Here is a 23,005-nt window from a genome sequence, read left to right as displayed (position 1 = left end):
CAAACCCGGGTGGTTTTTTTAAGAAACGGCCCCCAAACCCGTTAAACCCGGTTGACGGGGTTTATCACCCTACCCTGCTTTGCCTTCTGTTATCAAATTTCACTTTCTTTGTCCTTTTCTAGCTAATTTTGTAAATAAGGGGTCACTGAAATAGCTGATCTTATTAAAGTAAAAGAACACAACAATATTATAGACAAACAAAATGGGTCCAACTTGATCAATGACATCACACTACCTACACACAAAACAAAAAACAACATTGTCAAAATTTGGTACTTAATCTTGAGTCATGAGTCATTCGACACACACACACCAGTCATCCTTGAAAAGTTGTCCTTCAAATCAGATTCTGAACAAGATTCAGTATTTATCATAAGAAAAAAAAAAAGACACTAATAAGAGTGTAAAAAAGAGAAATGGGGATGATGGAGATGAAATCTTGGTCAACAGATTTCTTTCCATTTTTGGCAATGATGATGGTGGAATGCTGTGAAATGGGGATGATTACACTTGGAAAAGCAGCCATGAATGATGGACTGAGCAATCTTGTTTATGTTGTTTACTATAATGCCGTTGGTACCCTTTTTCTTCTTCCTTTCTTAATCTTCCATAGGCGCAGGTTTGTCAACAATCAATGCCTTTTAGCTATTTCTTGGGATTAATTCAAAGTCAAACTCTTATCTCTCTATCCCTTTTTTTTCTTTTTCCAGAAGCAATATGGCTCCTATTACATTGTCTATACTGTGGAGATTCTTCCTTCTTGGCCTACTGGGGTATTGTACAAATTTCTTCTTTTCTTTGTTGTTACTACCAAATTTGGGTTCTTTGGATTAAAAAAAATAAAAATAATCAGAACTTTGCTTGTAAACTGTATTGCAGAATTTGTTTGCTGCAGGCCATGGCCTTTACAGGTATTAAATACAGCTCTCCTACTCTGGCAGCTGCTTTAGGGAATTTGATGCCAGGTTTTACATTTTTGCTTGCCATCATTTTCAGGTAGGATTTCCAAATTGGGCGTAGCCAACTCCTAATTTTTGTTAGATTTAACGAGTATAACGGACAGTGTAAAGATTGTTACATTAGGCCTAAGTTTTATACATTGTAGCAGGATAATTACCATTTTTGTTAGGTTACCAAGAACAACAACAACAACAATATACCCAGTATAATCCCACAAGTGGGGTCTGGGGAGATTTTTGTTAGGTTACCAATTAATGTTTTTCATAGAAATTTACCTGTAATTACTTAATCACTGACATGATTGTGTAAATACTAGCACTATTTTTTATGTTACTGTTAGTACATAGAACTTAAACTCATTTTTGTCCGAGTAAACTACACAGTTAGTGGTTTCCAGTATCTAAGTCATTCTCTCATGGAATATGTGCAAAAAGTTGCTTTCTTCTGTTGCAAACCCAAATCTCTTGACTTAGTGCTGCAAAATCACTAGCTTCTGCTACTGAATAGCCTGGGTTTTGGGGCCATCAGCCTTTTTCAGTTGAATACAATGGCGGATCCAGAATTTTTACGTCATGGATGCCCAATTTGCTCTCAATCTACAGTTTTACTAATCACAGGAAGGTCCTTGGTGAATCTATTTGTATGTTAATACTAGTTTTCTATACAAAATGTAGTGATCGGATAAAAAAACAATGGGATAGAGGGAGTACAGTTTTCCACAGTTGTGTGAAGGAGGACAATTAAAGAATATACTGTTATCTGTTTTCTTTGTGTGTCATTGACACCAGCACTAATTTCTTTTAGCAGTAAAAGTGGTACTATGCTAGATTACAAGTTTTCAGTTGTATCTAGTGGTTCATTCTTTTTCCTATTACCTGCATGCTTGGTTCGAAAAAATTTCATGGCTTTTGCAATTTTCAGGATGGAGAAGTTAGATATAAGAAAGGCCAGCAGTCAAGCAAAATCTGTAGGCACCATAGTGGCAATTATAGGGGCATCCATCATGACTCTATATAAAGGACCCAGAGTATTAGGATCAGATTTACCCTCTGATTCTAATTCATCTCATCACTCTTTACTTTCACAAGAATCAAACTGGGTACTGGGAGGTCTTCTCATTACCATTACCTGCATCATGTCTTCTGGATGGAACATTCTTCAGGTAAACATATTAGGAAGTGATCCAATACTGAGAATGAATTTAAAGTTAAAAAAAACAGCTTCACAATCTTTCAGTATTAGCGGTGCATTTCATGGATGTAGTACTTATTTCAGTTAAAAGTACTGCATGTAGAACATGTCATAGTGCCTAAATTTCACTTCTTTACTTAGTGCCTAAATCTTTTTAATTATAGACTCTCGTTGTCTCAATCATTTTAGACTCTAAACTGTGATGGCTAATTTGGTATTTCTTCATAGATATAAGTATGTTTATATCTCACAATTCTGGTTGTATTTACTCAGACAGATACTGTGAAGAAATACCCTGAACAAATGACAATAGTGTTCTTCACTTGCTTCTTTGGGAGTATTCAATGTGCAATTTTAACTCTGGCAATAGAAAGAAATCCAGAGGCATGGATGGTGAAGCCTGGGATTGGGATGACAGCCATTGTTTTCTCAGTAAGAAATTTGATGTATTTTCATTTTCTGTTCTCTTCTGCTCCTTGCTCTTTTATATGGATATATTGTGTTGTGACTAATCGGTTATCTTAAATTCTAGGCGATTTCTGGAAGTGTCTTTCGTTACAACATAGTGACATGGTGCTTGGACAGGAAAGGTCCTCTTTATGTAGCCATGTTTAAGCCCTTGGGAATGGTCATAGCAGCAATTTTGGGGATCATTTTTCTTTCAGATTCACTCCATTTAGGAAGGTACATATCAGGCTATCCTTTTGTTCGTGTTTATACATAATTGATAATCAATTAGATTTGTTGTTTAAAAGTAGATTAATGCATCTATTAAGTGCTTGTTCCTAAGAATTAACCTTTGATCCCCTAGTGTGCTCTTTTCCTCTGTATTGTAATTTATAATTACCTAACACATCTATTTTTTCACTTATCGAGAACGTTTAAAAAAATAATGAAGCGAATTATTTGTTGCAACGCTGTCGGCAGTGTTATTGGAGCAGTTATCATATCAGCTGGATTTTACTCTGTGCTGTGGGGGAAGGCTAAGGAGGTCAAGTCCATGCTTGAGGTTGAGGACATTGTTTGTGGAATTGACTCAACAAGCCCAAGAAGCCCTCTATTAAAGAAGTAAATTACAACAAGAAAAGCATAAAATAAAGTGTTATTGGCAGGTGAGAGCCTTTCTTATAGCTCTAATATCTCACAAATTTTTTAAAATGCACTGGCTTGCTACTGCTTCTTTTTAGATGAAGAAGATAAAGGCTGTGCAGCTGAAATAAAGGAGACGCAGATTAGCTAGGACTAGAACATTAAGGCAGATTCAAGATTTAAATTTGATGGATTTGATATATATATGCTCTGAGTGAAAAATGCTACGTCCAATTGAGCCTATTGGACTTATATATTGCATTTGCCTCTATGTGTCATTTGTGCCAAAATATACAGCAGTATCCATAAGATTCTTGAAAAAGCGGAGTAGACCAGCAACCATTGTTAATCTCCTTCCCCTGTTTTGTGGTTCTAAAATGTGGGAATTCGGTAGAAGTCTTGATAAACATTGTCTCTGTGCATGATCATTTCGATTGGTTAAACATTGTTTGGCATAAATCCGCTGTCTAGTAGTCCATCCTGTGAAACTTTCCAGCTTAGAAGGAAAAAACTTGTTTGCATTCCGTGTTCATACCAACCAAGGTGAGAGTTATAGGTACATTGATTAAGTAATACATGTATTCTCATATTAATTTGTAAATGCTAAAGTTAATTTTCTTGTTGAATGTGAACATTGGAATGTGGATAATACTTATCCTACCACGGACTTTGTTTAACGCCAGAAGTATGAAGAAAAGGAAAGAGGGGAATCTTGACTCGGGAATCATGGACACGGGATTGCCGTGAGACGGTGAGAGAGAGTGACTTCTTACATTAATTAAGATAATATATTATGCCACTTAATTAAGGATTTGGTTCGGCCAAAGGGGTTGGTTAACGCTCCCTTACAATTTCTTACGTTCCAAAAAAAAAAAAAAGAGGGGTTTCTTGAAAAAAAAAAAAGATATTTTTCTTTTTAAAAGAAAGAGATGAGAAAATTGGTCAATGGAGAAGGAGAACCATGTATAAAGTGAAATATACAGTCAGCATTCACTTGTGATTACGATTGCAATAAGTTTTTTTTTTTTTTTTTTTTTGGACTTTTATTGATAAGTGGAAAAGAACAAATAAAGAAATAATGTCAAAAAGCAAAAAAATAAACTAAAATAATGTCAAAAAGCAAAAAAATAAACTATCTAATCTATGTTTTGCCCTAGCCGCAATTGAAATAACTACCTCAACTGCAGCTTTACATTTTGGCAGAAAACCTGTATAATTAATCACCAAACTGCACAAACTTCTGTGAACTAAAACAAAATCCAGCTGCATCTTCAGCTGGTTATTGTTAAATTCTTCTTGTTCTGATTCTGATATCAGGAATCTGAGCCTGGTCCATATTCAAAATTCTCCTCCCTACTGGTGGAAGATCCTGAAAATGGTAAAACTGCATCAACTGGTCCTCAGTAAAAGCAAGATTTGCCAAGTAATCAGCCATTTTATTGCCTTCTCTATAAACATGTATAATTTGCATCTGTAGTTCTTGTATAACCTGTTTCACCTCTTCCACAATATCCACTATTTCCCAAGGTATTTTCCACACATCTTGAATTATATTCTTGAGTACCAGTGAGTTTGTTTCTATGGTAACCTGCTGAATCTGTTGTTGAGCACACCATTTCACTGCTTCTTGTATTGCCCTGGCTTCTGCAATCATGTTGGTTGTTGTTCTCATCTGCTGAGCTTGTGCAAAAACCAGATATTCTCTATCATCCCTAACACAAAAGCCATAAGAGTTGTTCCCTAGATTTCCTTAACTAGCCCAATCTGTGTTACACTTTCATGTTCCTGTTGCTGGAAAATTTCACTTTACAAAACAGTGATGTAGAGTGGACTTGTAACTGCTCAAGAAATGTATAACAAAAGGCCAGTCTGGTGGAATATTGGTTAACCAAGGATATTTCACCTTGACTAACTGATGAACTATGAGATGCACTTGATACATCATCCTGTTGAATGTTGTGTTTCCTCCATGCTTGATTAAATTGCTTCTCTTCCAGATCTCCCAAAGAATGATTGCTGGCAATGCTATGTATATTACCTTTAGTTTGGAAGGTGCTTCAACTATCCACCACTTGATAATTACCTGCTGAAGTTGCAGGCCTTCTATATTCATACCTGCACAAGAAGCAAACTGTTTCCAAAGCTTAAAAGCTATGGGAGATGTTAGAAAAAGAGGAGACATCGTCTCCATTTTGTGATCAGAATAGTACCAACATGTGGACACAATTGGTATCTGCAGTTTTTTCAAGTTATCATCAGTAGAAATCCTATTCTCATCGGTAGAAATCCTACTATTCCATAGCCTCCATAAGAAAAAACTGATCTTGATAGGTAAGCCCTTTGCCCATATGTATTCATACTGCCTTGAAATTTGTTGCTTATGTCTCAGTTCTTCCCAAGCACTCCTGACTGTAAACTGCAAAATTAGTATTTCCCATCCACCATGCTTTATCATTATCCACCTGCATGCATGATCATTGGTTTAATGGTATCTCTGATGTGTTGAACAGTTTCTTTTGGTATCAACTCTCTTAGCTTTTGTAAATTCCACTGTCCATTCAAAATAAACTCCTTAACTTTAATCTCCTCCTCTTCTGCATGATCAGGTAGAACAAAGTAAAGTACCCCTTTCTTTGTCTAATTGTCAAACCAGAAGCTAGAATTATCTGCTCTAATCAGCCACCAAATGTTATATTCCACCTCCTCTCTAATTTCCACCATTTTCTTCCATACATTAGATGCTCCTTTGGCCGAAGCTATTGTGGGATGTAGCTTCTTGCAGTTTTTATTCACCATAAAGGAACCCCATAGAGAAGGTATGGTCCTTAAGTTCCACCTAACTTGGCAAAAAGAGCCTTTGATAGGTCCATCAATGATCTGAAGCCCAATCCTCTCTCATTCTTTGGATAACACACTTTCTCCCATGCAACCCAATGTTTACCTTTCACACCATCAGTGTTACTTCAGAATTGTTTTGATGAAGTTTCTTAACAACGCGTACTAGAGGCTTCATAGCAGATAGAGGATACACTGGCATGATTTGTAAAACACGTGCTATCAATATATATCTACCACCAAATGACAAGAATCTATTTTGGACATGACTCTTCTCATTACCTTCTTGATCAGATCCTCCAAGTAAACATTCTTTCTTCTACCATAAAAGACTGGACACACTTAGGGGTGTTTATGGTCCGGTTTGACTCGGTTTGATTAAAACCAAACCAAACCAAACCAATTAAGGCCGTTTTTTTTAATATTCAAACCAAACCAAACCATTATAGTATAAATTCTATCGGTTTTATCGGTTTGGTTCGGTTTTTACAGGTTGTAATAATATATTTTATAATGCAAAAAAATTGACAAACTTATTTACAAACTTGCACTTGTTATTTGCACTAACAGTGTAGGTTCTACATTATCTAATATATTTACAAACTTTTGCACATGTCGGTCTCCTTCCTTAAGAGTGAAACATCTGACATTATGATAATCTATTGCTTTGTTATGATAGTGAAACTTACTATTAATTGTCACTTTAATTTGACAACATATAACTTTTCACTGTATGCATTTGCCACATAAGATGTAAGAATATCTGAATAGCAACTGCTGTGTAAGTGCTGTAGGAGTTAAAACAGTAACGTTAAGTAATATGATCCTCCTATAATATTGTAGTTGATGTTCTGCTTATAAAATAAAAAACACATACAAGATGAAAGACTAGAGAAGCAATTCATAAAAGTAAAACTTCAAAGACACAAAAATAATTACACAAACAAAAAGTAACCAAAAAAGAAAGGGGAAGAAAAAGTTACTGCGATTAAAGCCTCTTGTACTTGATTGTTATTGTGAGAGGAGAATAGAGGTCTACAGGGTTTGGGAGGAAATAAGAGGGAACTGAAAATCTAACGAGGGAAAAAATTATTTTATGTTAACTATTCAGTAAGCATTTTTTATTTTACTTTAAACGTAAATGGGCTTGGGGAACATGGACTAGACTTTTTTCTTGGAATGGTCCTAAATTATGAAGAAGTTAAAAAATAGATAAAGTTTAATTAACATATATAAATACATGTAATATTTTAAATATGTATATATTTATCGATTCGGTTCGGTTTTCTTTATGGGTAACACCAAACCAAACCAAATGTTATCGGTTTTTAAAAATCTAAAATCAAATCAAACCAAATCGAGCCGTGTTTCGATTTATTAAATCGGTTTGGCTTGGTTTATCGATTCGGATTGGTTTTTCGGTCTCGTTTGAACACCCCTAGAAACACTAAATATGCAAAAGGGAAAGTACCATTACTCATACCTATTAGCCTCTTTATTCTTGCGGTCACTGAAACTGGTGTCTTCTCATGAATATAAAAAGTGCTTTTACTGTTATTGATCATCTGCCCTGAAGTTACGAGTGCAATAAGTAATTCGAATAATCCTTATAAATTCTTTCGTACAAATTGCGGTTCGGATAATGGGGCAATTTTTATGAAATCTTTTTCTATGGGTGGAGGTGCTCTTTTTGATAATGAGGTCGTGAATATTCATGTAGATTTAATAAAATACCAATATCAAAGTGTATAATGACTGGCAATTTAGATATTTAGTTGAGACGCAATTCATATCAAATCAGGTAAAAGTTCTAGGTTTGAATGTCTCGTCACACATTAACAAAAATGTAGTATTCATGTGTTTGGTCCTAAGAAAATTACGCCTAAGTCTAAACATGAAAAGTTATTAGACCTCAAATAATAAAGAAAAAAGCGTTTCATTTACTTACATTTTTAAAAATACTTAAATCATTCACCATACTCTTTGGGATACTATGCTCCTCCCCGCCGATCAAGAAGTGAGGCTAGTAGTGCACCTAACATACCTTTAATTTGTTGAGCAAAGTCTTTCTGTAACATCCCGAAATTTCTTAAACTAACACTTGAATTCTCGATTTACCATATCTTGATAGTAAGGGTATATTTTACTTCGCACTTCCTAAACGTGAATTTGACGATATTTGGAACTTGTTTGAAGCGTTACGGTGTAGTTATGTAAACTACTCCTACTATTATTATCTTAAGTAATTAAGAAATGGAATAGATATTTAATATTTTGGGCAGCCACCCTTTCATATTTATCCAAAGAAGTAAAAGTTTTGGCAGCCACCTTTTTGTTTCACACTTATTCAAGGTGATATATATCACCTATGTAAAATATCTTTCTCCACCTCCTTTTATTTCTTGAGAAAAAGAAAACCCCAAAACTCCTCTACTCTTATCAAATTCTCCCACTAAATCACCAACAAGACTTGTTTTGGTTGAGCCACAAGCTACTCCACACTTTTGAGGTAAGTTTACCAAACCCGTTTTTAAACTGGGCAGTTGTTAGGATTTGCAGCATATTTCCTTGTATAAAATTTCGTTTTAAGTGAATCAAGATGATCTGAAAGCTATTTCATAGATCTACAACTTTTATTCAGGCTCCAAAACCTAGTTTTGCTTGTATTTACTCGAAAAGGGGTGGGCCCAGATTCTATTTTACAAACCCTCCATGTACTACTGTTAGTATTTTGAGCATATATTTTTGTGCAAAATTGATATTGAGGTGATTTAAATTTCTCTAGAATCCCAAGACATATATCTACAAATTTCATTAAGATTACAAAGTCTATTTTTGTCGTTTACCCCTTTGAAACTGAGCCACAATACAAGATAGTAGTAATATCCAAAATTTCTGTTTTGATAGTTTAGGGTGATTTTCACTGATATCATGTTTAGTTTTGACGTGCTGAAACCATTGAACTTAAATAGATATATGATTGTGTATTAAAGGTATATATATACTCTTGCACAAACTAGGGGAAATTGGCTAAGGAAGTCGACATATTTACTTGATCGTTGCTTTGAGGATTTATAACTTCTTGATGTTTGTTTGAGCTTTAGAAGTACTAAAGCTCCAAGGTTTGCACCTAAACTTGAACTTTTCTTTCAATTTATTTTGTTTGAGATATTGTGAGAATCTCGAATTTTTGTGAAATAGTATCTACTTTAAATTTTTGTCGATCATATTGATTTTGTTGCTACTTTAACAGTTTACTTGCTTTGTTGGTTGAGAAAGAATATCTTGAGACCCTTCAATATGATAACGTTATCATTGAGGGTTAATTTTGTAATTGAGTTATAAGTATGTTAAAATCACATTGGTGTTATGTGAAGTATTTTTGTAAGACGACTTAATTTGCCCACACATACGGATTGCTTGAGCATTATTGCATTCTTGTCGGGACACTGTCATTCTTGTGATAGTGACCTTGTCATTTATAATGACATAACTCATGGTATTGTTTGGATCTCGCCCATCTTGACTTTGGATTTACATTTCATCTTAACGATGGACTTTTGTCCATGTTCGAGTATGAGTGGAATGCCACTTTCAACATGGCTCTCGATTCTCTTGGTTATTGGGTGACGACCCTTCTTGATTTCGGATCTTGACTTTGGATTTACATTTCGTCTTGATGATGGGCTTTTGTCCATTTTCGAGTATGAGTGGAAAGCCACTTTCAACATATTCTCTTGATTATTGGGTGACGACCCTTCTTGATTTGGGCTTCGGTCCTTCTTGTTATTTGATTATGTTTGATGTGATGGCATGACGTATGTGTTGGGCGAAATTAACTAACTGAATGACTTTCTCGAATTAGCTTGGGAAGCTTTCTTGACACTAGAGATATGAATATTGTTATTTGGAACTACTTCTTGGGTTGATATTTGATTCTCTTGAATATTGTATATAGCTTACTTTGATAAGTATATTCCTTGAATTTAGTTCTTGGACTCATTTTTGATGCGCAGCTCACTATTAAATTAACTAATTGAATGACGTTTCATGAATTAGTGTGAAAGCTTTCTTGACACTTGGTATTTGAAATATTAATATCTTGAACTATCTTATGGTTTGGTGGTTCTCTTGAACTATCTTAGTACATTGATTAAGTACTTGATGATAAATCGGATAAGCTTATGTCTTGAATTTACTTCTTGCACTCATATTTGATCATAGCTCAGTATTCAATTAACTAATCGGTGGACCTTTTTGAATTAGTTTTGGAAAGCTTCTTGACATTTGAGATTTTGAATATTGATATATTAAACTATTTTATTATTTGATATTTGATTCTCTTGAAGCAATTGTACCTTCATTAAGTACTTGATGATGATTTTGATATGCTCATTTCTAGAATTTAATTTTGTACTCCTTACATGACATACTTTTTCATATGAAATGTTAGTTAAGTTTATGTGCCACTAAGCTTTATGCTTAGCGATAGTTTGTTACTATCGTAGGTGACGTTTTGAGGGAGACTTAAGGATTGCCATTTGAAGTAGACTATTTGGAAGCCTAGATGAAGACCACATTTGCATGAGCATGTTCATTTTGTATACATTTGGGGACTTGTACGTGATCCATGTGATACACTTATATATGCATTTTTGAATGAAATTTGGGTCATGATGTTAATATTTTTAACTTGATTTTGCTGAATGACTTGACTATTTTGGGAGTGTCCATGCCCAAGTCTTGTAATATTTTAAATTCAATACTTATGTTGACCTTGGGAAACTTAACTAGTTTGTATTTGAGATTGAGAGCTGAATTCAAGCTTGGTATGAGCCTTGGATGTTGTAGCATGAAAAATATTTCTCTACTACGTGTTTGATGAATTCTAAAGTGTTGATTTAACTCAAAATAGGTATTATCCATTTTTATGATTGAATATTTCTATTTTTTTTTTTAGATTCTACTATGTTGAGATATTGTATTTTAAAACTTGTTCACATGGGCCTAGGCGGTGCTACACCTTCTCAATTTTACTGTTAGCTCTATTTATGCCATTACCTTACCAGCTAAATCTTAACTGAAGCCTAAGGTTAAAGCCGCATCGAAACTTGAAATAATTAATTGTTACTTAGAGCCCGTTTGGATTGGCTTATAAGTTGCCTATAAAAAATTTTTTCGGCTTTTTGAGTGTTTTTAAAGTAAACAAAGTCATTTTGTCTTAAAATAAGCCCCCAAAAAATTAATTGCCATTTCGCTTTTAAATTGTTTAAAAGCGAACATAAGTAAAAACAAATTTTTATAAGCCAAAAAAATAAGCTGCTTTTTTTAAGCTCATCCAAACAGGCTCTTAATCCCATTCATTGGTCTAATTTCCTTACTCCTTATTGCCTTTTTTTTTTTTTTTCCAAAAAAAAAAAAAAACAATTTTAGGCTTGTGTCTCTCTCTTTTTTTTTTTTTTTCCTTCCCCTTTTTGTAGAAGCACGGAGGTAGCGATTTGATAACGTTTCTGATGTGGGAGTTGCATTTCGGGAAGTCCATCAAATTTCCCAATTTTGATAGGTATTGGATGATTGGTTTTCTTTTAATGAGCCTAGCATTATTATAATGTTGAAAGTACCAATAATTGAAGGGAAGCGCATTAGTTGTCGAAATGTCAACTATCAAAGCGCCAGCATTCACCTTCCACAGTTGAATGCCTCACTTATGGTTTTGTCTTTTATTATTTGAAAGAAAGCCAATTATATACAGTTTGTAGATTGCTCCTTTATCACACAAACGCACAATAATCAATCCTGTCACCGCTTTATCACTCCCACAAGCAACTCTCATCTCTCCTGAGGATAACTCCTACTTAGCGTGCCCTTATGTCTAATGCTTTTTAATCTTTAATTACTTGACAATTATATGCGCCTATGGAACTTTCAATTATTAAATTTCAACCAAACACCACCAGGTTTTACATAAGAAAAAAAGGAACTCCGCAAAAGATCCAAATGGAATTGTATAATATAAATTTAACAATTAATGATGGTTAACTTAGGAAATCTTTCATTAGGCGCTACTTCAAAAAATGCTACTTCAGATAAATTAAATACGTTGTGAGATAAACTGGATATTTTCTTATACGTTGGACCCTTTTACCCGCCTCTTAATCCATTTCGTGCGTCGAAATGTAGTGGCCTTGTGGGGTAGGCTAGGTTTTAATACAAAATATGGCACTCTTATTAGGATTCTCGGACAATAGGTAAATGGAGCGAGTTACAATGGATAGAGTGCGGAAACTAAATGACCCAATAAAAAATCAATTGAACTAAAATATCTCAAGAAAAAAGAAGTACATTTAACGCACCTTTTTTGTGCGTTATGTAAAAATATGTTAATGTCCCCTGTTAACATACGTTACCCGAGCTTTTAAAAAAAAATTAAAAAAACGAAGAAGAAAAATAACTCAACAATTAAGTGCGCTATGCATACGCAAATTTTTCCAACCTAATGAATGGTCTAAGAATAGACTAAGGCATCAACTTACGTATTAATGGAGGTTTGTCGTGTGTATTAGCTCATTAATGATGCAACACAAATACACACGACAAACCTCCATTACTACGTAAGTTGATGCCTTAGCCTATTCTTAGACCATTCATTAGGTTGGAAATATTTGTGTATGCATAGCGCACCTAATTGCTGCGTTATGCAAGTTTTTTTTTTTTTTTTTTTGAAAGCTCGGATAACGTATGTTAACGGGGGACGTTAACATATTTTTACATAACGCACAAAAAAAGTGCGTTAAAGGTACTTTGATCTCTCTTTTTCTCTTGGGGTATTTTGATTTAATTAATTTTTTATTGGGTCATTTAGGTTCTGGACTCCAATGAATATGGTGAAATCAATTCTTATTCTGCACTCATTCACATTGACTTCAAACATAAATATATCATGACTTCCTGAAAACGGGCTCACTTGTCGACTGATAATTTGTGCTTTGGCCAATCATAGATGGTTAGCACATTTAGTCATATACAAAAAGTTTAAATTTTTGTCTTAGTTTAATTACAAATTGTACTAAAGAAGAATTTTGATCCGAAGATAGCTTTTGCAAGTTGGAATGACTGTCTGATTGGAAAATGAACAAAGATACTTTTCGATGAATAGATGGTTAGAAATGAAATTGTGCAACCTCAAGTAGAAAATAGAAAACGACATCTAGTAGTCGTTTGGACATGCGATTTCATCAGTGTTTGGACATGCGATTTCATCTAATGAGATGAAATCCAAATCATCCAAAAATGAAATGAAATCATCAGCGTGATTTGAGAAAATCATGATTTCAAAAAATATAAATGTAAAATTTGATCCATACGTTTATATTTTATAAAAGAAGACCCATAAGTTGATAGCTATATTTACCAACCATGTTTACCAACTATTTATATTAAATATTAATCTGTTTGTTGGTCTTCTCGGTCAGAGTGAGTTTGAATTCTGGGTATGTAATCGCTTTTATTAGGAAGCCTTTATGTCCGAACGTGGATCTCTTCGGTGCGAATCCAAATTTAACTGGACCCAATACAGACACCGGACGCCGTTTGAGAAAAAAAAAAAAAAAAAAAAAAAGACGTCTAAGGTTGGCCCAAGGTGGGACCTAAGGAATAAAAAAAGTGAGGGTAAAGATTTCAACCTTCAGTGTCTTGGCTACAAAAACAGATTCTTTAAATTCTGGTCCTTAAATTGTTCGTGAAAACCAATATATATGCGTGTAAAACACACACTTCTAGCAAATTTTCAGGTAGAGCATGTCCGCCACACGTAGTGTTTGATAATTTTGGAACCAACCCTTTGAAGTTTTGAGGTGTCAACACACATAATTAGCTAAAAAAACAAAACACTCTGAAGAAGAGAAAAAAATGGGAAGCAATAATGGAAGAAGCAGGGAGTCAACTTTTTACAAAGAAGTGCTGCCATTTACAGCTATGGTGGCTATGGAATGCATAAATGTTGGCTTAAACACACTTTACAAAGCTGCTACTAACAAGGGCATGAGCCATTATGTCTTTGTTGTTTACAGTTATGGTCTTGCTGCTCTTCTCCTCCTTCCTTCTCCTTTCTTCTCCACCAGGTCCTCTATTTTTACTCTCTATGTTTTTTTTTTGTCTGTTAGAAACAATCCATTTTCTATTGCATGTGTATAAATTTTATGAAGAATCTGATGGAGTTGAAAAATTGGAATCATCTGACTGCAGATCAAGACTACTTCCACCTCTCAACTGCTCAATCCTAGCAAAAATCTTTCTTCTTGGAGTTATCGGGTACCATTTTGACTCTTTTTCTTGTTTTTCACTTTTAATCTGTCAATCTGCAGATGAACTAAAAGCCAAAAAAAAAAACTGTTCATGCAAATCAGGTTGATGATCAGATGTTATTATTCGTATTTATGCGGAATTCAATTGAATTAAATTGTTAAGTCTGATTCAAGGGTCTAACTAGTGCTGAACCAATACAGTGATATCAAAAGATCAATCCCAATTAACTTGAGATTAAAAGTACAGTTGATTGATATGTTGTGATTCTGTTTCAGATGTGGAAATTTATTAGGCCGCAAGGTCAATAAGAATTCTAGTAAAGTTTAATCCTTTTCTCTTTTCCTTATTCGTCTGTGTTTTTATTTTTTATTACATAGGGATTGAGAAAGGGAAATGGGAGTGGAGCATTTGCGAGAATGACCTCTTTTGAGGCCACTAAAATTCGTTCCCCATTAGTTGTGTAGGCTAAATTTGTCCCGTAAAAAGAAAAATTCATTCAATTGCTTTTAAAGGCGAAAGTTTAGCCCACTGCAGCAGTTGTGATAGAAGATAAAGACTAACCTCAAAAAAGGCCATACGACGCAAGTAATTTTGTCGAACAGACGGATCCAGAATATGAAGTGCATAGGTTCCTTACGGGCTACAACGACCTCAAGTTAATACTACATTAATCACTAAGTTCACATTCAAATATTTAGTAGATTTTTACTTAATATATATACAATGAAAGCTACAGGTTTGCATGAGTCTTAGAACAAAATATAATTATGTTTTCTTGCTTTTTCATAATATTTTAAAGTTTGTAATTGAAAGTGCAGGTGTACATCACAGATAATGGGGTATACAGGAATCAACTATAGCTCTCCTACGCTTGCCTCCGCCATCAGCAATCTTGTCCCTGCTTTTACTTTCGTCCTGGCTGTCATTTTCAGGTTTTGTTTTCTTTTTTTAATTCTTATGTCCAGAGGCGAATCAAATTCTGAGAATGGGTTAGCTCACCACTAAAAATAAAAAAAAAATGCATTAAGTGAGTTTGATCCCTTGCTGTAGATAAATAACTCAACCTTCAACCAAGTCAGTCTTATTTAACTTTTTTGTAGCGTGTATTCTAAAGAGATACTATTATACTAATTTTAGAAAATATATACATAAAATACTTAGTTTACGAAGAGGCCACACGCGTGTGCCTAAAATCGCCCCTGCTTATGTTCTAATTTCACCTAAAATCCCCCCTGCTTATGTTCTAATTTCAGGTCATTTTCCTGCTTTCTTACTCTTTGCCATTTTGCTGTCCCCACTATAATGAAACCACATTATGTTTTTATATCCTATTTGTGTCAAGTTGTTAACATCTTTTGTCAGCATCCATCAATTTTTCCCAACCGAACGAAAAATATAGTTGATACAAAGCAAAAAGTCGGCTAATTAGATTACAGATATCTAAGTTGTTGGCCACTCAATCGAGTATTTAAAAACAAAAAAAATGTAGGCCAAAGGATACAAATTCTTTCGGGCCATTTGCAACATTTGCCTTTCTAGGCTCAGTGAGTTAAACTTGTATGTAAAAGAAAACTTCATCCAACTCTACTTTTAAGGGCGAAGTTTAGTCCATTGGATTAACGGGAACAAAATTTAAAGAATGGCTTCAAAAAAGGCCATATGGTTCAACTAATCCACCTTTTCGCTGATTTACAAAAATAACACGTTCGTGGATTGTATTTAGAAGTTGGTCACTTTTTAAAATTAGACCAGTAGTCTCAAGTTCCAAAGTGGCTCTGTGGTCTAAAATGAAGTCAAGTTGTATTCACATGGCAAATAATTTCATCAGTGTTCTGGTTTTTATGTTTTAGAAGAAGAAATTTGATGAGTGGAACTGTTAAACAGGATGGAGAAGATACAGTTGAAAAGATCAAGCACTCGAGCCAAAGTCTTGGGCACGGTGGTATCCATAGCTGGAGCATTCGTAGTGACTCTATACAAGGGTCCAAAATTATTAGTGCCTACAACGCCCACAACCAATTTACTACGTCAACCTCTCCGCTCATCTCAATCGAATTGGATGCTTGGTGGCCTTTTCCTCACAACTGAGTATTTTTTAGTCCCCATGTGGTATATAGTTCAGGTATGAATTTTTTTGTACTCGTACTCGATGTTTATACCAAGTAAATGTATGGAAAATACGTGTCTTGCTTTTATTATCATTTAACCATAATTAAGCATATATATTCTCACTTTAATTTGCTACTCTTGTTATTAAATTGCTTAATTTGGTCTATATACCGAGTGCGTGTAAGTATTTTCCAAACACAAACTTTGTCCCTGAATAGGGATTATTTTTTTCTTGCAACAAAAGAAAGTAACTTAGTTGAGTCATGTGATGACAGACGTGGATTATGAAGGAGTATCCAGCAGAAGTGACTGTAGTTTTCTTCTACAACTTGTGTGTGAGCATCCTAGCTGGTATTGTTGGAATTTTCTCTGAACCTGACTCCAACAAATGGATAATTAAACCAGATATTGCAATGGCCTCCATCCTCTGCTCTGTAAGTAAATCGAGAAACAGGTTTGATTTTCCATTTTTATACAGTATATGTTAGGCCTTAATTGTTGTCGAGTTACACAATTTTGACACTATAGTTCGATGTAGGGGTGGCAAAATCAGCCCGTAAAATCATAATGTTAATGACCCGCTTATTTGTTAATAGAGGCGGAGCTAGGATTCGAGGTTTGGGGTTCGGAATTTTAAGACATGACAACGACCTCAAGTTAATGTTAACAACCCCCAAACTAACGTACAAGTACCGGGATTTAATATATTTAAAATAGCGAAAAATTGAAAGAGTTCCTGTACGTATCAGTCACCGGCCGAAGATTTGGACTCCTTCAGAGGATGGTGGCTGGTGGGCAAAAACTTTTGTAGTTTTGAAGAAGAAAAAGACCAAATAGGTTTTGGGTCTTTGTAGAAATCTGATTTTTGGTTTAATGTTTGTGAAAGAAACGGAGAGCCTCTTTTGTTTTAGAGTGGAACGTTATTTTCTGCATTTTTAATTGTCAATCTTATGTTTTTAAAAATTAAAAAAATGCTTACATAGCATAAAGGGCAAAATCGTGTAGCAAAGGGAAGAAGTATATGTACATATTATGTGCTTAGCAAATAAGCGAAAAGGATGCCAGAAGGTGGGGCTCGAACCCACACTACCCGTAGAAGGCTTTTACCCTTCTTTCTTGCCATTGGACCATCAGCTTACTTTGGTAAGTGGGTTCGCACTTAAATAGATATATACAATTACTGGATTTTCTAATATAATAGTCTACGTAAAAGCTACTGGATCCGACCGAACCCCCGTGTTATACTGTAGCTCTGCCCCTGTTTGTTAACTAATCCCATTTTGACCTGTTTAATTCAGTCCATTTAAAAACTAGGCTGATATACAACCCAAAATTGATCCCTGAGAAATTTTGTTTAAGTATTTTCAAAAAGATATTTCTTTATTTGATATGTTATAGAAAGCCATAATATAGGAAAAAAGTTTTGCTAAGTACTTAAACAAATTAAAAGAAAACAAACAAAGAACTTAAAACTTAGTTAGCCCATTTCAGCTCAAGTAATGACCCGCCCAATTAATAATTAAGCCCATTTTAGCCCTCCCAAATTTAGCCCAACCCGCCATTTGACACTCCTAGTTCGATGTGTCATTTTGAGTTCAATCCACCGGGTCAAGTCGACAAACGTATTATAACCCGACATACTTAAACTTGGACATATTACTAAAACATGTGTTGATTTTGCCACCTCTGTTCTTGTATGATGAAATGATGTGTTTTGCATTACACAGGGAATTTTGGGCTCATCCCTAAATAATACAATTCACACCTGGGCTTTGCGCGTGAAAGGACCTGTCTATGTGGCAATGTTCAAACCACTGTCCATTGCCATTGCAGTTGCCATGGGAGTCGTTCTCCTAGGAGATACTCTCTATTTGGGAAGGTATGAACTAACTCATCACGTGCCCAATTTTGCATACTATATATTTTTCTACACAACACATTTATTTTCTTTTACAAATTTTCTGCTTTGACAATCAGCATCCTGGGAGCGACAGTAATTGCCATTGGCTTCTATACCGTAATGTGGGGAAAGGCAAAAGAGATGCCAGAATACGATGATTCTAGTGATCTCGAGTCGTCTCCAGCTCAAAAGTTCCCCTTGTTACACAATTATAAAAATGAAGGCATCTCAAACAAGTAAACAATTAGTAGGAAGGTGCAGAAAGGGAAGTCGCACAAAAAGCTGTAGGCTGTAGCTGCGATGTGCGAAAGACGCTATCTTTTATCAACAAATCGAGTAGCGGGTTGTATAGGAAGAAACAAAAGGCTTCTGTGGGTAAAAAAGATCAGTAAACTGTAGGCATATATCCTTTGTTCTGTACAGCTCTTCTGGAAAAGACTTCTTTGCCACTGACATTTTATCAGTGGCTTCAAAGTAGTCTGAAAGTCACTAGAGGAGAAACAGAATGCTCCACTTGTATCTCAGGAATGAACTAAAGCCTATGTTAGTATTTAGTACAGTAACTGAACAAAAATGAAAAAGGTAATTAAGGCCTTGCTAGTTAATCTCAATTGAACAGGACATGTGCATCCTTTGTGTAACTCAATGGGTACTAATGTAGTAATTTATACTAAGAAAGAATATTAAACTTCAATGAGTCTGCAGGGTAGGGATTCTTGATTTTACTACAGTGCCAAAATTTATCTAGATCTACCCCATGACATTAGACTACAGGATTTAAATTCCTTTCATCCCATTCTTGTTGTAAACTTGAGTGAGATGCATAATCACTGGTCATGTTCTAACATAGACAAAGTTCTACTACAGAGTATCCAGAATTGATTGCAGTATCTATCTATAGAGTGCTCTCTCACCAAATTAAACACTAAAACTTGCCGGAATATGATGCTAGAGGTGGCAAAATCAACTCACTTTTTTTGTAATTTACCTGTTCAATCTGTCCAAGTTTTAACTGATTGAATTATGATCCGTTTGTTGACTGATTCAACCTGTAAAACCCGAAACAACCCATCAAACTATTGGGTCAAATTAGTTTAACGTGACGGATCAAAATGTAACCGAAATTCAAACATGCAAAATTGATTTTGGAGATTGGGAATTAAGTGAATTTGAAAAGGAAAAAACTAAAGCTGCAGAGTGTACCATGCAAAACTTAGGGTGTGTTCGGTATGGAGGAAAATGTTTTTCAGGAAAATGTGTTCTTGAAAAAGAAGTGAATTTCTACTTATTTTCTCATGTTCGGTTGGGTAGTGAAAAATAGGTGAATTTCTTATTTATTTTCTCATGTTCGGTTGGTTGTAGAAAACATTTTTCAGAAAAACAAAAAAAAACTTTTAAAAACTTTTTTTTTTTAAGAAAAAAATTAAACTTTTTTTGAGAGAGTGGGGGGAGATAAGGTTTGTCTCCTACTACTAAATCATAAGCATCTAGATTTTTTTATGAGAAAAGGTGCAAATATACCCCTTAACTTTGCAATTTAAAGCAGATATACCCTCGTTATAAAAGTGGTGTAAATATATCCCTGCCGTTACAAAATGGTACAAATATACCCTTTTTACTGTCGGATTTTTTTAAAAAAAATCATTTAATTTATTTTTTATTAACAAAAATACCATGTGGCTATAAAAAAAGTTTACCCATTTTTTTTAATAGACATGTTTTTTTAAAGCCACATGATAATTTTTTTTTCTGGTGGGTCAGGTCTGGTTCGCTTAAAAAAAGGGGAAGATCACGGATGCCCCTTCAAATAAAAAAAATTACCCGCCCATACCCCCGTAAAAAAATTAAAAATATTTACCCGAGATGCCCCCCAGTTATGATACCAACATGATATATAAATATACTGAGATGGTATCATGAAAAATGCTTCACTCCTTCTCTTAGTCCTCCCTCCATATATAAATATACCGAGACGGTATTATGAATGATCATGTTCATTTATTAAAAATGACACACTTTTTTTAAAAAAAACTCTATGATACCATCGTCTTATATACATATACCGTGATGGTATCATGAAGGACTGCTTCAGTCCTTCAATGAGACACTCCTCAAGACCATGGTACCATCATGGTATATAAATAGGGAAAATGACCTAATAATACCTATTTAAGACTCTATATTATGAAACATAAGGATACTTTTCCTTATTTACAAAACATATAAAATAAAAGTATACTGAGATGAGATACCCACGATTTTAGGCTTTTTTTAAGGAAGAAAATCCGATTTTAAATGTGGACTTAATTCTATGATATTCAACTTCTTCTTCTTTTAAAAATATTTCTCTCTCTCTCTCTCTGGATGACACCATTTTCATACCTAAGATCCATCTTCTCTCCTAGTATAAATTTTCAAACCGATATTACAAAGTATTTTTGATTTCTAACTTGTGTATTAATTGTATATAAAAATTGATTTGTATCGTTTTGAGATATATATGATCATTGTGTGTTTTGAAAATCTGTATAAACTATATAAACTTTCTCATAATCTATACATACTTTGATCAAATTTTATTCAATTTATATGTACTTTCATAATCACAATATACATACAACTTTTATACATATTTCCCGTAAAAATTATAAAATATATATTAGCATACAAAAATTAATACTATTTTTAAACTTTGTATGGAATCACCGAATTATTTTATTATACATATTTTTCTCAAAATTTATACATACTTTGATTAGATTTTATACAATTTATATGTACTTTATAATAATCAAAATACACATATAGTATTTATTATTTCATATATAAAAATTATAAGAATCTATAGAAAACATATTGCATACGAAAAAACATATATGTTTTTTGATGTATGAACTTTTTATATAAAAATTACCGATTATAATGGACTTTTTGAGTAAAAGTTAGAGAAAATAAAAAATATCTCTTAATTTTGAATGAGAGAAAAGTGGATTGAAGGAAGCAAAATTTAAGAAAATAAGGGAACTATATGTCTAAATTTTGAATGGAGAGAGAAAATTAGATAAAATAAGTAAAAGGATTTCTATTATTTAATGTGTTTTATTTGGTTCTTTTAATTTACCTAATTCGTATAGATTTTGTAATGATATTTGATATATTTTATCATTGTAACGGAATATAGCCTCTTATCATGTACATATATGTTTTTTGCCCATATAAATATACTTAGATAGTATCATGGAGGACAATCCTTCTTAAATCGCATGATATCGTCGTATAATTCTTTGCCTTTTGCCCTTTTTTTAATAATATATTTTCGGTCGGTGGGTGACGAGAAAATAGTTTGGGAGGGGCATGTTTTTGTATTTTGTGGGCAATTAGTTATCTTTTCCTTAAAAATATGGGTAATGTACTTTTTTTTAACGGGGTGTATTTTCTTAAGGGATCCACCGGCTGGTGGGTTAGTATGTCTACTAAAAAAAATAGGGTTTTTTTAGGGTGGTTTTTTTAATTAAAAAATAAGCTAAATAATTTTTTTTAAAATCCGGGGTATTTGTTGGTGGATATGTCTTTTATAACGTCAAGGATATTTTTTTTTTTATTTTTTATTAAAATCGAAATAATTGCACCTTATTTTTTTAAAATTTAATGTAGCGGGGTGTGGGGACTGGTGGGAGTGTTTGGGGGTGGGTTGGGTGGTCGTGGGTGATTGGTGGATTTTTTTTTTTTTTTTTACTTTTATTAGGAAAGTCATTTTTTTCATTTTTGAAAAATTTATTTTTGGTATAGAAATTTTTATACCAAACGATCATGACAAAATTGGAATTCATACCGAACACTTGTACTTCAATCACCGCAGTATCTGCATATCAGAACATTCAAAGTCTTCGAAGAGCAATCTCTACAAACGAATATGTTTCGTATTTATTTATAATCTTAAATAATATGGCTTTGTCAAATTATATAAAATTAAAATAATAGAAGGAAAAAAAGGTACAGAAAGAGACGTGTTTGACTGAACCACTACTTAAAAAAACACGTTACACGTGAAGTCGTAGGCTCGTAGCCATCACAAATAGCCTCCTTTTTCTGATGAAATTGTTGAAGCTGACTTCTTAATTCTAATTGACCATCCTTTGGATTTTCACACTAGTTCGTGCTGATTTTTTTTTTTTTTTCAATATAGATCTTTCTCACTATTTTAGGATCAAGAATGAGTATGGGAAGACCAACAAAAAGAATGGAAGGACTGTTCTGCTCTCCTTTTTTCCTGTCATTTTGGCTTTGTTATGTAGATCAAAGAAATGAAAACTATCTATATAGAACCCTGCGCTTTCAAATAAAAAATGTTTAGTTTGTATTAGGAAATTTGTTCATTCGATTACTTATGCATTTCATTAATTTGACTTCTCCCTTAAATATTCCTCAACCAAATAGCTACATATGTAATGTGTCAACTTTATCTTTTCAAGAAAAAATAATATGGAGCATGTTTCTATTAGTATTAACTTTTCAATGGATACGCTTGACAACCGAAATCTCAACATATATTCATCCGTGTATTCACAAAATTCTTACTGTGCCACCATTCTGATAGCTACCTAACTAGTTTGAATG

General features: G+C 33.9%; 2 protein-coding genes across 13 annotated transcripts; both read left to right on the top strand.

The window, feature by feature from the left end:
* Positions 1 to 201: 201 nt before the first annotated feature.
* On the top strand, positions 202 to 10,602 carry LOC132047182 (WAT1-related protein At3g28050-like). 12 transcript variants are annotated; one of them, XM_059438117.1, is made up of 8 exons: positions 205 to 619; positions 711 to 773; positions 880 to 996; positions 1,882 to 2,122; positions 2,425 to 2,583; positions 2,684 to 2,835; positions 3,050 to 3,263; positions 10,584 to 10,602. In XM_059438117.1, exons 1-7 carry the CDS (start codon positions 417 to 419, stop codon positions 3,213 to 3,215), a joined length of 1,101 nt encoding a protein of 366 aa, XP_059294100.1. In that variant the 5' UTR covers positions 205 to 416; the 3' UTR covers positions 3,216 to 3,263; positions 10,584 to 10,602. The 12 variants fall into 12 exon arrangements, with proteins under 12 accessions (XP_059294106.1, XP_059294100.1, XP_059294098.1 ...); XM_059438115.1 differs by lacking the exon at positions 10,584 to 10,602 and adding an exon at positions 5,339 to 5,754; XM_059438116.1 differs by lacking the exon at positions 10,584 to 10,602 and adding an exon at positions 5,333 to 5,754.
* Positions 10,603 to 13,707: 3,105 nt separating this feature from the next.
* Positions 13,708 to 18,999, top strand: LOC132047181 (WAT1-related protein At3g28050-like). The gene is made up of 7 exons (XM_059438110.1): positions 13,708 to 14,195; positions 14,320 to 14,385; positions 15,198 to 15,311; positions 16,264 to 16,501; positions 16,764 to 16,922; positions 18,216 to 18,367; positions 18,466 to 18,999. Exons 1-7 carry the CDS (start codon positions 13,984 to 13,986, stop codon positions 18,626 to 18,628), a joined length of 1,104 nt encoding a protein of 367 aa, XP_059294093.1. The 5' UTR covers positions 13,708 to 13,983; the 3' UTR covers positions 18,629 to 18,999.
* Positions 19,000 to 23,005: the final 4,006 nt, after the last annotated feature.

Source organism: Lycium ferocissimum, chromosome 2 (assembly GCF_029784015.1).
Source record: "Lycium ferocissimum isolate CSIRO_LF1 chromosome 2, AGI_CSIRO_Lferr_CH_V1, whole genome shotgun sequence".
NCBI classification, from domain to species: Eukaryota; Viridiplantae; Streptophyta; class Magnoliopsida; order Solanales; family Solanaceae; genus Lycium; species Lycium ferocissimum.
This window is presented reverse-complemented; position numbering and strand designations above follow the sequence as displayed.